Source organism: Marmota flaviventris, chromosome 7 (genome assembly GCF_047511675.1).
Source record: "Marmota flaviventris isolate mMarFla1 chromosome 7, mMarFla1.hap1, whole genome shotgun sequence".
NCBI lineage: Eukaryota > Metazoa > Chordata > Mammalia > Rodentia > Sciuridae > Marmota > Marmota flaviventris.
The window spans coordinates 20,486,321-20,497,465 of record NC_092504.1 but is presented as its reverse complement, the minus strand read 5'-3'; the positions used below and the strand labels follow the sequence as shown (position 1 = coordinate 20,497,465).

Here is an 11,145-nt window from a genome sequence, read left to right as displayed (position 1 = left end):
CCATGTGAGACAATCTTACTTATTATGTGCTGATGTGCTAAGAAAGTGCCTTGCAAATGGTAGGCTCTCCGTGTGCATAAGTGTGTGTGCGTGTGTGTGTATGTGTGTGTGTATGTGTGTGAGTGTGTGTGCTGTATGAATGGAAAAATGAATGAATGAAATCTTACTCACTTTGTGGTAGTCGGGATCCAGGAACCCGTATTCAAGTGTCCCCCTTCTTCTGATTAACAAGGGCAGAGACCACAGAGACAGCGCTGAGCTTGGTAACAACTGCACCACCACCCAGGAGCTGTGTCCACACACAGCTGGGCATTGTTCCAAAGATAAAAGGCACTAATTGCTTTTCTATAGGGAGGTAGGAACACAGTCCCTCCATGTCCCTTCATCCTGAGGGTCTGCATTGTCGGATCTGTTACTATGTTAATTGGTCCTGCCTCACCCAGCCAGCGTGGGCTTCATCCTGCATGTTGGGGATGGTGACAGGTTCCTCTACAGAGAAGACAGGTACCAGAGCGGTGCCTGTGTGCACATCTGTGCAGGCGGAAGTGTGTGTGCGTGCGTGTGTATACAGCGGCACATTCTGGGAAGGGTTAACTGGCAGCCAGGCTGCTCAGGGACCTCAGACTGGCCAGGCACGGGAGGGGTGGGCCTGGAAGGTGGAGCAGGCTGGGCTCACACCAGCTGCCTTTCCACCACAGGAGTGCAGATGCCTGCCCAGCCGGGGCGCAGAGCTCAAGCTGCCCTTAGGGATGGCTGAAGGAGGGCACACCTGGACACGGCTCCCTCCCTGCCCCTCCAGGCAGGGTGCACCGAGGAGGCTGTCAGGAGAGGAATGAGCCTGGAGTGAGCGATCCACCGGCTCTCCGGCACTTGGAGAGCAGCAGCAGGCAAGGATGGACGTGGTCGACAGCCTTCTCGTGAATGGGAGCAACGTCGCTCCCCTCTGCGAACTGGGGCTCGACAACGGGACGCTGTTCTGCTTGGATCAGCCCCGGCGCTCCAAAGGTAGGTGCCAGAAGTGATTCTTTTAATTCAGAAAACTACTGAGTTCAGGGAGAAGTCAGCACAGGCAAGACTGATAAAGAAAATATAATAAAGTCATTGTGAGACAGAGTCATACGTGCCAAAGTCTGGCTAGAAGACCAAAAGCAGACGAAAGTCAAAAGAGTGGTATTGTGTGTCATGGGAGAGTTGGAGACGCGTGTGCAGGACAGGAAGGGGACAAAGGCAGCGTGAGGCAGAGCTGAGAGCAGCAAGAAAGGAGAACAAGTGTAGAAGCCTGGACTTACAAGCCGGACAGAAAGGGCACTGTCACAATTCAGCAGCGGCCTTTTCTTGGGGAAACCCGGCGTGAAGAAGCAATTAAAGCAAAATAATGGTCAGTGTCTAGGAGAGAAAGCCATCACGATTCAGAAGTGTTGTCCTTAAGAAAAAGGGTTTCCCGGGGCAGCTCTTTTAACAAACCAACCTTTTAGAAGCAACTGAATCACACGGTGCTTTTCTCAGTTTGTTTCTGCAAAAATGATGGATGTCAGTTCGGGACTATTTGGGTTTGAAGATGCCCACCCCTGGGGGCACAGGTTGGCAGGAAGGAGCCATCCGCTTGGTGCGCTGAGGTTTTAACATTCTGCTCCCATCACCTCGTCCCTCCCGGCAGAGTGGCAGCCGGCAGTACAGATTTTCCTGTACTCCTTGATATTCCTGCTCAGCGTGCTGGGGAACACGCTGGTCATCACCGTGCTGATCCGGAACAAGAGGATGAGGACCGTCACCAACATCTTCCTGCTGTCCCTGGCTGTCAGCGACCTCATGCTCTGCCTCTTCTGCATGCCCTTCAACCTCATCCCCAACCTGCTCAAGGATTTCATCTTCGGGAGTGCTGTCTGCAAGACCACCACCTACTTCATGGGTGAGTTGCTGCAGGTGACTATTTCTAGAGTTCTCCCCAGACCCCTGCTCAGCCCAGAGCTTCCCAAGCCCTGGTAGCGAGGGCAGGGGAGCCTCATTGAGTTTGAAAACACAGAGCACGTGGCTGTGTCCGGCTGTGCACAAGGACAAGGACGCTGGCAATGGCTAAATGGTAGGACAGTCCTCGCACATCTCCAGAAGTTGGTTCCTTGTCGTGTGTCAGAAGTTGATGTGCAAACACAGAAGGGGTTGTTGTTTCTGTTCTGTCTTCAAGTTTCTGTTCTGTCTGTGCCTTTCTGGATGCCATTCATCGTATTCTGATCTCTTCCCAACTTGAACTTGGGTCAGGGCTTCGAGGGATGGTAAGGGTCATGGAGGAGGGTTCTCTGAGGTTGGGCCTCTTATTTTCTTAGGGAACGAGGTTATTTTGAGCCAGTTTTATCACAGGTCAAGTTTTTCTCTCAGGATTCACTTCCCAGACTGTTCCCCCTCATAGGGCTAGGACCTGCTCAGGCAGAGAGAGAGTCTCTGTCCCTGAAGAGGAGTAGAATGTGTTCTGGGGGCAGTGGTCAATGAAATGACCCTGACTGGCTAGGATAGTGCAGCTCTCTGCTAATGCAAATCAAAATTAAAATGACGATTATTGAACAAATCTCAAGAGCTACTATCTTGTGGGTGCTTTTAATGCATCCGATGTTGTGCTAATTGCTTTTATTTCCATGGTCCTATTTTATCTTCCAACCACCCTACGGAGTAAATACAGTTATTCTTCCCTTTCTCATCAGGAAGGAACAGAGCATAGAGAGTCAAAAATGTGCCTGAGGACACACGGGCGCTAAGTGACACAGCAGGGATTTGACCCAGGTTAGCGGCCACCACAGTGTGAGCACACAGCATTAGTTTGTCAACTTCTGTAGTTCTCCTGAAGCTGAAAAAAAAGAAAGAAAGAATGTGTTTCTTGGTCCCCTGTGTCTGCCAGATTGCCTTGTCCCTTGCCTGTTGTGCAAACTCATTGAGAGAAAGGGAGAAATGGAAATGAGAGGGGATTTGTTTTTAGTTCTGACCCAAATCTTATAAAATATACAGCACTGAGCTGGTGAGGGCAGTCCTCAATGACTGGAAAGCTTTAAAAGCCTTTATTTTTCCCAACTGAGGAAGCGGGATTCAGTACAGACAAAATGAAGATGAATTGCTGAGCCTCGTGCCAGGGACAAGTAACCAAGAACACGTCAGCCGAGTCCAAGGCCGACTCTGAACTTATCATTTAGAAAAGGACTTACAAATGACAAGGATCACTGTTAAGCAATGAAGCGCTAACAATGACGAACATTTCAGAGTGCTTTACATTTGCAAGTCCTGTCCACGTACACAGTAGGGTCCTTCTGTTTGAGAACCTTCCTCAGAGTGCATGAAAGATTGAAAGGGAGCCCTTGCTTTCATGGTTGCACAACGTTATGAGCACCAGGAAAGGGTTTGTCTTTAAATGGTTAACTTTGTGCTATGTGAATTTCACTTGGCTTCTAATAAGAAAACTTTTAAATTTTTAAAAATTACAGTAGGAAAAAAAAAAGAAAAATTAAATAACCAAAATAGGAAATCAAGACAATTCAGAAAGTATTTGGAATGTCATATGACTTTGTTAGATTTTTAATTTCAGCGATTTAGTCTTCTGTCAAATTTGTGGTCTCCTCAATATCAACAATGAATACTCATTAAACTACTAATTTGTAGCAAAAAGAAAGAAAGAAAAGAGTGCTTGCCCGACAGTGTGAAAGTGGGTTTTACAGTTACCCAGTGTGACCCATTACACAAGCTGATAGAGTTTGGGGCTGTCCTGTCCACTTTAATGTTGTTCTGTAGGGTGACAATGGTTTGGGGATTGATAGAACTTCTTTAAGACTCTAAGGACAGCTAGGCTAGGCTCCCTAGAAAAAAGAATTTTTGTACATAGCTAAAGATAATTAATTTATATCCATACACATGGTAAGTTGGCAGGTTAAGAACCTCTGTTCCTAATTCTTCATTAATTCTGAGATTTAAGAAATCATAGTGGGGTTGAAGGCCTAGCTCAGTGGTAGAGCACTTGCTTAGCATATCCAAGACCCTAGATTATCCCCAGCACCAAAAAGAAAAAAAATCATAGTAAGAGGAAATGATAAGAGTTGACAGAAGTCATAGCTGAAGGGTTCAAGGGTAATTTAAAGACATTATAATAAACATATATACATAATATAAAAATTATGGGAAATTAAGTTTTTTGACTATGACCAAGAACATGTTTTGAAGTGAGATGTATTTCCCACTATAATGGTGATGTACACTTAATAAAATACAGAAAAACAAAAGAACAAAAAGGAAAACCCTAGTTCTCTCATCTGTAGAAATCTTTAATTGTACTATAGAACATTTCTCTTGCATTTTTTTACTGAATATTTTTTTTCAACAAACTACATTTTAAAATGTAGGATGTTTCAGTCTTAAAAATAACAAGTACTAGAGCCTTCAAAAAATTAATGCTTCTAGCTCAAATCCCAGTGACCTTTTGGGTCAGAGCCCTGAGAGTCTTGGGTTTTTAAGGTTAATTTAACCAAGCAGATCATGTGTAAAATCAGAGCTTTTCTTTAGGTTTCTGTGTAGGGGGGCGCCATATTTTTATCCCCCTGTTATTAATTAATGAGCACCCTCAGCCTAGGCAAGAGTTCAATTGCAATCAAAGCGCAATAAACTTATCTCAACATTGGCAGGGAGATGTATTTGCAAATACATTTTGTTAACTGCCTTAAATCCTTTCAGAACAAAGCTGGGAATAGATCATCTTTCTGAAATATGCATGCACAGTATTTCTTTACCCCTGGAGCATTCTCCTTTGAGATTAGACCTGTGCAGATCAGATATGCTTTATGCTTTAGCTAAAGTGCAAATAAACTTTGGATTTCAGTGCCAACATAATCAGCTTCTTTCTTCCTTCCCAGGCACCTCTGTGAGTGTTTCCACCTTTAATCTGGTGGCCATATCTCTGGAGAGATATGGTGCAATTTGTAGGCCCTTACAGTCCCGCGTTTGGCAGACGAAATCCCACGCTCTGAAGGTGATTGCTGCTACCTGGTGCCTCTCCTTTACCATCATGACTCCGTACCCCATTTATAGCAACTTGGTGCCTTTTACCAAAAATAACAACCAGACCGCAAATATGTGCCGCTTCCTACTGCCAAATGATGTTATGCAGCAGTCCTGGTAAGGAGGCACTGTGTTTATTTTTTTAAAATATAACTTGATACATCTGCAGCATGAAAATCTGGAATGCCTTGGCCAGAATACTTGGGGGATCAGGGTCCTGGAGACTTTTTGAGTTGCTAACCCCTAATGAGGCATTCTAACCTCATCCTAGAGTAAGAGTAAGCAAACGCACAGCTGGAAAGCTCTTTTTAAAATGCCATATGTAGATTGCTTCAATCTATTACTATTGAAACCCTATAGGGTAGATAATATCATTGTGCCCATTTTACAGATGAGGGAACAGAGTCCTGGAAAGGTCAAGTGGCCCAAACTCATAAACCAAACTCACATGGAGCAGAGCCTCTAAGCTTATCGACTCTGCAGTATGCTTGCAAAAGGTCCAGTGGAGGTTTAAGCCAGGTGACTCAGAAAGCTACAATTTTCTAAAGAACTGAAGATAGAACAGAGAGTGACTCCCAGGTCCTGCGTGGCTATTAGAGCTGCATTGTGATGCTTGCTCAGAACACTTGACCAGAGAAAGGCGAGATTCTAATACCTGTTCCTTGGCTTACTAGCTGGGTAACTCTGGGAAAGTTCACACGGTGCCCTAGGCCTCAGGGTCTTCACCTCTGCAAGGGATTAATACAATAAATCTACCGTATTGGGTGGCTCTAAAGGCTCCAGTAAGAACATGAGTAGAAAAATGTCTTTATAAAGAGGCGATACAAATACAGAGCATCATGTTTACTAATTCCAAGCATGTTTTAGAAGCCAGAAGCAGGCATTCAGAAACAGAGGCTCAAGACGGAGATCTTCTCTGCCTTCCTCTTTTCATTTTAACCGAGTAGCACACGCACACACACAAAGAATTATGCTACATGGGCTGAGGTTGTGCTCAGAGGTAGAGTGCTCGCCTAGCATGTGTGAGGCACTGGGCTCCATCCTCAGCACCACATAAAAATAAAAAAGATATTGTGTCCACCTATAATTAAAAAAAAAATTATGTTACAAAGGAGAGGGATATCTCTAAGACCTGAAAAGGATTCTTATCAACATGTCCAGTTGTGATGAGAAATGGCCCAGCCGCGGTCAGCCTCTGACAATTTGATGGCCTAATTTTGCAGCCTTACACTTGCCAGGCTGCAGAAGTGATTTAGGGGACGGACTCATAGAGAGGAGGCCGCGGTGCCTCGGGAAACAAATGTGTTTAGAGGAAGCAGAGTTCTACCCAGCCAGGCACTCTACCAAGCATGCCACCGTGGAGAATAAACACCCAAGGAAATCTTTGAGCTGCTGGGGGGTCAGAAAGAGACAGGATGCCATATTTCATAAAACAAAAAGGAGATTTTCTATCACCCCTGTGTAGGCATTTGATTATTCTCTTGCTATAAAGTCAACAAACTGTATATTGTGATGCTTATGAGTAGTAACTCCAGAGTTGTATTGCTTGGGTTCAAATTTCAACTCTGTCACTAGCTGCGTGACTTTAGACGCGTTATTTAGGTCTCAATTTCCTCTTCTCTGAAATAGGAATTAGAATAATAGTGTCTACTTCAAAGGTTATTATGGGAGTTAAATGTACTATTTTATGTAAAATGTTTAACCTGGTGTTTAGCACATATTACAAATCATCAAAGAATGTAATCTCTATTATTATGATTATTATTTTTGGTGACATATACAATGTATAAATCACATATTCTCATTTTTAAGCTACTATTATTTTTTAAATGTATTTTTAATTTATTATTTTTAGATATACATGCCTATAGGATGTATTTTGACATATCATACATACATGGAGTATAACTTCCCATTCTTGTGGTTGTACATAATGTGATATTCATGTATGAACATAGGAAAGTAATGTCTGATCCATTCTACTCTCTTTCCTATTCCCATCCCCTTCCCTGTTATTGTCTTTTTTTTTTTTTTTTAAGATAGGGTCTCCCTAGGTCACTTAGGCTGTCCTCAAGCTTCTCTACCCTCTGTCCCAGACACCTGACATCTGGGGTCACATGCATACATCACCAAGCCCGGATTTTTATTATTTTCTAACATGTAAACTTGTTCCAGGCACAAAATCATGCCAACCTTTTTCAATTTGACTCGTCCTTCACAAGACGTTCCATCTAAAAAAAGAAAAGACGAAAACAACTTCTAATGACGGAACCTCCAGACATGGAATTTTCAAGGGTATTAAAGACTAGTAATGAATGTGTCTGCTCAGACCAGCTCAAATAAAGATGCCCCCAGATCATCCCTTCCCATTTGAGTCTGAAGGTCCAGAGTTGCTGGTAATTGGATTTCTTTCAATTTTATTAGGCACACATTCCTGCTGCTCATCCTCTTTCTTATTCCTGGAATTGTGATGATGGTGGCATACGGATTAATCTCTTTGGAACTCTATCAAGGAATAAAATTTGATGCTAGCCAGAAGAAATCTGCTAAAGGTAAATATCTTTTAACTGTCTGTTTACGTCAAAAGAGCATGAAAGCGTGTTGTCTTGACTTGAGAGGACACACCAGACCATTCACAGAGTATACGGAAGTCTTTGAAGACAATTCTTATGAAACTCTGTGTCATAGGCCCAGGATTGGTTCCCACCCTCTATTTCTTCATCTATAAGATGGGTAAATAATTCCTTTCAAAAGGGTACCAAGAGGAATAAAAAGAGATAATACACATATCACCCAATTATCAGCAGAGAGCCACACGTCCCAGACCTTTCGTCCCCCTGTATTCAAGTGGACACCCTGCAATAACCAAAGCTAATCATAATCCTGGCCTGTGTTTGGGTCTCTCCAAAGGCCTCAGAAGAGATCTGACCCACACTCCACAAGCCCCATCCTCTCTCCCCCCTCTCATGCTCACTCTGCAGTGACCACAAAGCCTGACCCCTTCCCCACTCACTAAAATTGTACCAACACCTGTGTTGACATAGCCTCTTCCTTCTCACTCCACCTCCTCACTTGGCTTTTTACTATGTAGATAACTTAGTCTCTCTGACTTCTGTGGGTTTCCTTGACTCTTTCTCACTATCTAGATTCCTCACAATAAAAACTCTCTGAAACTTAGCAAGCAAGCAGGAGCTTCCCCTGGGGACCAGGAAAATTATCTAATAATTTCTATCCTTATACTATTTTGTCCCAGGTATTATTATACATTGTGTCATTCACATATATTATTAAAATCACATTACATTTTATTTGTGTACACACACACACACACACACACACTAGTTTTAAGTGGCTTTTCATTCCAAGGAGAGAACTAGTACAGATCAATTCTTACCCAAGGTCAGTGTAGGTCAAGGTGGCCTGTCTAATTCTCCAGTTCAGGTTTGTCTTGGCCTCCCAGATGGAGGGAGGCTGAGGCTCCATGCCCTCTGTCTGGCATGACCCTTCCTGAGCAATAAGTGATGTCCCTTGCCCTCCCAGAGAGGAAACCGAGCACGGGCAGTGGCAGCCGATTCGAGGACAGCGACGGCTGCTACCTGCAGAAGTCCCGGTCCCCGAGGAGGCTGGAGCTCCAGCAGCTGTCCACCCGCAGCGGCAGCGGCAGGCTCCACCGCGTCCGGAGCAGCAGCTCGGCCGCCAACCTGATGGCCAAGAAGCGGGTCATCCGCATGCTCATGGTCATCGTGGTCCTCTTCTTCCTGTGCTGGATGCCCATCTTCAGCGCCAACGCCTGGCGGGCCTATGACACCACCTCTGCCGAGCGCCACCTCTCAGGGACCCCCATCTCCTTCATCCTCCTGCTCTCCTACACCTCCTCCTGTGTGAACCCCATCATCTACTGCTTCATGAACAAACGGTTCCGCCTCGGCTTCATGGCCACCTTTCCCTGCTGCCCCAACCCGGGGCCCCCGGGGGCGAGAGGAGAGGTGGGAGAGGAGGAGGAAGGCAGGACCTCGGGGGCGTCCCTGTCCAGGTACTCCTACAGCCACATGAGCGCCTCTGCTGCACCCCGGTGAGCGGCCTGCCCTCCACTGCGCTGGGAGGAGGGGGCCAGGGAGCGGGAGGAGGAGGGAAGTGCAGCAGGCAGGCCCCATGTCCTATGGAAGCCTTCCCTGGCTGCTTTTCATCCTTCCTCCAGTTCCAGAAGGAGATGCACTGGCGGGGGAGGGGGGCCCTGACTTGGTTTCCAGTTAGGTCAAGGCAAGACATTCCCAGTAACATTCACCATCAGAAAGCCTCAGCAAGCTGGTGGGAGTCCCCCAGGTTCAGGCTGCAAATGTAATTACCAAGCACCTGTTCAAAGTGGAGATTCAGACCCTGCTGAGCTTCAGAAGGTTCTGGAACACCCAAGGTGGGTTCTTGCTTCTGGTAGTGATACTTCTATTCTCTGTTTCTTCTGCTACTGAAGAGCGGTGAAAGCTCCTTGCCCCCAGGGAGTACCCTGGGCTTTCACTACATACAGTAACCTCCACCAAGAGAAGAAAGCAGACCTCCTCTGACCATTTTTGTAGGAAGAGAACAATATGATTTTTTTTTTTTTTCATCTTGAAGTTACTCAGGACAGAGGCCCATGTTGTCATCAGACGAGCAAAAAGAATGTTTTCTGAAACACAGAATTCAGAGCTCATGTTTCCACAAAGAGAAGAGAATACAAGGAAATAGCCAGATGGAATGTGATCTTACCATACAGAATGTTGAGCAGCAGAAGGTGCATAGGATGTTTTTGCTACTTTCGTGATATAGATTGCTTAACTTCTCCTTCATGTGGTAATTTAACATCATAATTTCTTTGCCTTCACTAATTTTTCATATTCATCTATACTTCCTCTTCCAGAAGGACTTTCCAGGTACAGGAGAATTGTAAGGCCAAGGGTAAAAATGTCTATAGTCAAGCCCCCAAAGAAGACTCATCATAATTGGAGGTAGTCAGCAAACAGCTTTTGAATGCCAACACTGTCTATGTTTCTAAATGCAACTTGCTAATAACCAGTTAATTGTATGTGTGTATATACATTGGACATATAATCATGGTCTTTACATATAAGGAAACTCTTTGTTGTTTAAAAATAGAATTATTAATGGATGTTGGAATTCAGCTAGTATTAATCATTTTATTATCCTTCATGTGAACTTGTTCTTGGCAAAGTTAATGTTGAAACCTCTCTCCTCTAAGAAATATCAATTTAAAACAAGATGTGCATTACACACTCAGATACCAAGAAGTGCATTTCTAGAATAGTATGTACCAGTCTAGTCTACAAGCACTGCTTTGTTTTTCTTTTAAGAGTAACCTTGTCCTCTTTGTTTAGATAAATTAATATGGACATATTTTTAAAAATGCAGACCACTTTGACAGAAGCATGCTTGCATGCTAGCATGGGAAGTAAACAAGTACACAAATTTTAAAAAAGGAAGTCCCCAGCTTCACGCCTCCAAGTATCTGAGAAGAAGTGAGCTTGTCTTTTGCTTCTTCTTTCAGGGGCCATAACCAAACACTGATCCAGGCCTGATGCTCTGGGTGGTATAGGGTGAGGGATTTCTATTGTCAAAAAAAAAAGGTGGAAGGGGAACAGAAGAGCGTGACAAGAAGTGATGGGTAAAGGACATTGTAGAATTTGGCAAAATGTGAGCACTGCTTTTGCTTAATAGCCGGTAATCTACATGAGGGTTTTTAAGCTACAGCATTCCTTCCTCTGACCACAGTCTTAAAGATTTCAAGTAAAAGTTCAATCAACTAAAATGTGCACTGCTAAAATAGTAATGATAAAAGGCCTAAAAAATAAAAATAGCTCCAATATTTGAGTATGTCCTACACTAGCTACAATTTTCCTGTGAGAAGAATAAGTCTTCTCCTCTGGCAGTAATTAGCATATAAATGAAGATAAATTAGTAATCCCCCACTATTGGAAACCTCTGGAAGTTCCAAAGATATGTTATCCTGAAAATAAAGTTCCCAGATTTAGCTAATAAAAATACAGATGCACAGCTAAATTCTAATAGATAAGCAATCAGTAGTTCTTAGCATGAGTATGTTCCATGCACTAAAATACATCTTGCATT

General features: G+C 44.0%; 1 protein-coding gene across 1 annotated transcript; it reads left to right on the top strand.

Moving 5' to 3' along the window:
- The first annotated feature begins 890 nt into the window (after positions 1-890).
- Cckar (cholecystokinin A receptor) lies at positions 891-9,101 on the top strand. Its single transcript, XM_027938949.2, has 5 exons — positions 891-1,005; positions 1,658-1,909; positions 4,881-5,142; positions 7,450-7,577; positions 8,566-9,101. Exons 1-5 carry the CDS (start codon positions 894-896, stop codon positions 9,099-9,101), a joined length of 1,290 nt encoding a protein of 429 aa, XP_027794750.1. The 5' UTR covers positions 891-893.
- The last annotated feature ends 2,044 nt before the right edge of the window (positions 9,102-11,145 follow it).

Excerpts from the sequence above, each read along its gene's own strand:
- Cckar (XM_027938949.2), top strand. The coding sequence starts at position 894 with ATGGACGTGGTCGACAGCCTTCTCGTGAATGGGAGCAACGTCGCTCCC. Across the intron at positions 1,006-1,657 it reads TCAGCCCCGGCGCTCCAAAG|AGTGGCAGCCGGCAGTACAG; the intron begins GTAGGTGCCAGA and ends CCCTCCCGGCAG. Across the intron at positions 7,578-8,565 it reads CCAGAAGAAATCTGCTAAAG|AGAGGAAACCGAGCACGGGC; the intron begins GTAAATATCTTT and ends TTGCCCTCCCAG.